The sequence below is a fragment of the Trichoplax adhaerens genome, genomic scaffold, assembly GCF_000150275.1.
Source record: "Trichoplax adhaerens TRIADscaffold_4 genomic scaffold, whole genome shotgun sequence".
NCBI classification, from domain to species: domain Eukaryota; kingdom Metazoa; phylum Placozoa; class Uniplacotomia; order Trichoplacea; family Trichoplacidae; genus Trichoplax; species Trichoplax adhaerens.
This window is the reverse complement of record NW_002060946.1, coordinates 7,518,402-7,521,594: the sequence shown is the minus strand read 5'-3', so window position 1 is coordinate 7,521,594 and position 3,193 is coordinate 7,518,402. Positions and strand designations below refer to the sequence as shown.

The following is a 3,193-nucleotide window of genomic DNA, read 5'->3' as shown; positions in this document are numbered from 1 at the left end:
AGGGGATATTCACAATTGAATAAGAGTCTGTGACTTCAGCGATGCCGAAAGTGATGAGAATGATGTGCTCCGGCATGATGATGGTGTATTCCGTGATGATGATGGTGCATTCCGTGATGATGCATTCGATGACGGTGGTGCATGTGGCTACTGCTACCGGAAAAAACGCTACTTGAATGCGCTGCGGTACCATAGTAGGCTGGGTGCATAAGATTATATCGGTGTCTCGCAATCATTAAATGATCCTAAAATATATTGAAGCAAAATTTAAGAATTTTCCATATTTCAATTTTCTTGCAATAGTTCGTACTACTCTAATTAACGGCTTTAATTGACGAAAATGCGAACCATTATAATTGCAAATCCGACGAGCAAAGCTTTAAAATTAGGATGGAGATCCGTCGGGACTAAAACAGTGTTAAAATGAATTAATAAGAAATTGGTGTTTAAGAGACCACAGTATGTTTTATTTTAATTATGATAGCTAATACAATACGTAACTTTGGAAAAGTCGTCTTAATTTTTACTCAATTTACGTACAATTAACTTCCATATTGCATTGTAAGTTTCCCATATTAGGTAAGTGTTTCGCAACATTGCCAATAACTTTGCCGCTTTTAGAAATGATCTAGCATTTAAAATGTGTGTTTATAATTATTAGTTTCGGAAATAATAGTGTAAAGAATTACGAGTAGTAGAGATAAAACTGCCAAAGTCTAGAAGATCCAATGAATTTTTACTTATATTTAATACTATCGTGACGAATGCAACAATAATCTTGTAAAGATCTTCGTTTTTATACCGGAAAATTTAGATAGCCTTCCGCCGCACGAATTGCACAGCAGTGACCAGGGCCGTTGATTGCTAATTCAGTTACGCCGTTTGGGGAGGTTACAGCATGCTTTGGGCCGAATATAGATGTTCTGAAATTGATCCGAATATGAAAATTAAGCATGAAGAAATCCCTAAACGGTCATGTAAATCTTTTACATATGGAAAGAGATAACTCAGAAGCTAAATACCGAAAGAATTGCTAGATCTTTAACTATTGGCATCGTCATTTTTAAAGTTAATTTGTAGAACATCTGCAGATAGTCTATATTGCCAGGTGTTAGTTGAATGTCTACAAAACGCCTATAATGAGATTTGAGTACTTACTGGACTACGCTGCCAATTATATTTTCCGGAGGGCAAGCAACATTTAATTTATATAAAATAGCACTCAAACAGCCAGATACTTCGCCGGATAGGGCGCGAGATAGTTGCATAACTTTCCTTTCCATGCTATCGTAAAGGGCTATTTCAGCTAGATCGTAGCCATACATATTTATCGCTGTTGTTACATTATCTAAGGAGCAACGCGTAACAAGTCAATTACAGCCAGTTATAGCTTAGTAACATATAGGGCTTATAAGATATTCAACTGAGAACTAGTTACTGTCAATCAAGTAGAATATCTAAGAGACTACTAGTGTTACTGCTGTACGGTCTATGTTAATGTTAAGATTCTGCTGAAAGTGTGGTATCTTTCAAACTTACCTTCAATCGCATAATAGATCAATTGACCAGCGTTGTTTTTTACCTGGTATTTACTTCGGAACATCGGCATGAATACTATAGTGCATAACATGATAGAATTAAGAGATATCCTGAGCCGCAATCATTGAAATTGTTTCTAAATATTAACTGATCATATACTAAATTTGTGCTAATTAAATTATATCAACATACAAATATTATAAGTTACTTAGAACTTTTGCGAGGCTATTTGAGATTGTAATGATTTCTTCTAGGTTTAATGGCATATAGAATCATAGCTTCACGTACCGCACAATTTATTAAAGTACCCAGGTTAGTTAATCATAATCTCGTATAGAACAGTAAAGTAAGTTTGTAGTCTAGAAATCATAGCATAGAGAATATGCCAATTTGGTCATTTTGGATAGATTCGCTTCTACACCAACTCCTATCATAACCCGACTACAGTCTTACTTGCAATTCAACAACTATAGATCTAATAGTATCTAGATGTTTAAGAGCTTTGCCGTCATGCTCAATGGTAATTATATTAAAAGGGTTTGATAAAGTACTTTTTGACTTGACTTAGTATGATGATCACAAGTAAGGTGATTACGGTAATGTTGGGATTAAGGACGTACGCTTTGATGTTGATTAATGTGCTTATGAAAATACGGTACTTTAACTTACTCTTTCTATTCTATTCAATTCCATTCCTATACAAGAAGTTATCGAAATTGGCAAACTTACGTTCTTGCTGTTGTATGTCGGGACAAATTATTACTTGACTAAGCTGGAATAGGCGTTCAAGTCCTGGCGAACAATCATTGGAGACAGTATTAGGGGCAGGAACTTGCATCCACTGAAGCGACTGTGGAAAGTACGATTGAGTAGCAGGATCTGGTCCTCCTGGGCCAGCAATTGGTTGTTGAGATATTGGTGGAGGTACAGGCATAGCACCTCCTGGCTGCTGTAAAATCGGTGGTGGTAAAGGCGATTGACCGACATCCACTCCTTGCATAGGCATAGGCATAGGCATCGGCATCGGCATAGGTACAGTCTGTGGCGATTGTTCTTTTACTGTATCCATAGTTGGGCTACATGGAGTAACTTCTTGCATCTCTTTTTCCGATGAAGATGGTTGTGCTATAGGTACAACCATCGATTGGTCATCTTTTACCGTATCAACGTAGCTAGGAGGGTGATCTTCGTCATTTGGAAGTGGTCTATTGGCCATTTCTGCCTTATTATTATGGGCGTCGTTGCCAGTAACTGCCTAAAAGATAATCTATTGACTAAAACAATTGGTCGATCGGATGCAAAGTCCCAACTCAAGATCTTTATTCTAATCCAATTTACGTCCCGTTTCTAACTGTGATGAAATGATATTGTTTTAGAGATTTACTCGAGTTAATATTATCGGTCAAGTTGATGCTGTTGATTCAATAAACGACCGTTACCAAGTTGCTTTGCCTTTCTTCGCCAGTATTCTTCTCTATTTCATCTGATCGAGATAGAGCACCACCGTATACTATAATGTATAATCCATTTACCTTGTGACGATGACGTCACGATGCTCTATTTACAATCCTATTTTGGAAGGCACTGGTGGTTCTTATACAGTACAGTACAGTACTGTACTGTATACTGTACACTGTACTGTACAGTACTGTAC

The 3,193-nt window shown here is 37.0% G+C and overlaps 1 protein-coding gene across 1 annotated transcript; it reads right to left on the bottom strand.

Moving 5' to 3' along the window:
• Positions 1–532: 532 nt before the first annotated feature.
• On the bottom strand, positions 533–2,755 carry TRIADDRAFT_56034 (uncharacterized protein; the record flags this gene model as incomplete). The annotated part of the gene is made up of 5 exons (XM_002111675.1): positions 533–628; positions 803–923; positions 1,159–1,348; positions 1,540–1,614; positions 2,269–2,755. 5 exons carry the CDS (start codon positions 2,753–2,755, stop codon positions 533–535), a joined length of 969 nt encoding a protein of 322 aa, XP_002111711.1.
• Between the last annotated feature and the right edge of the window lie 438 nt (positions 2,756–3,193).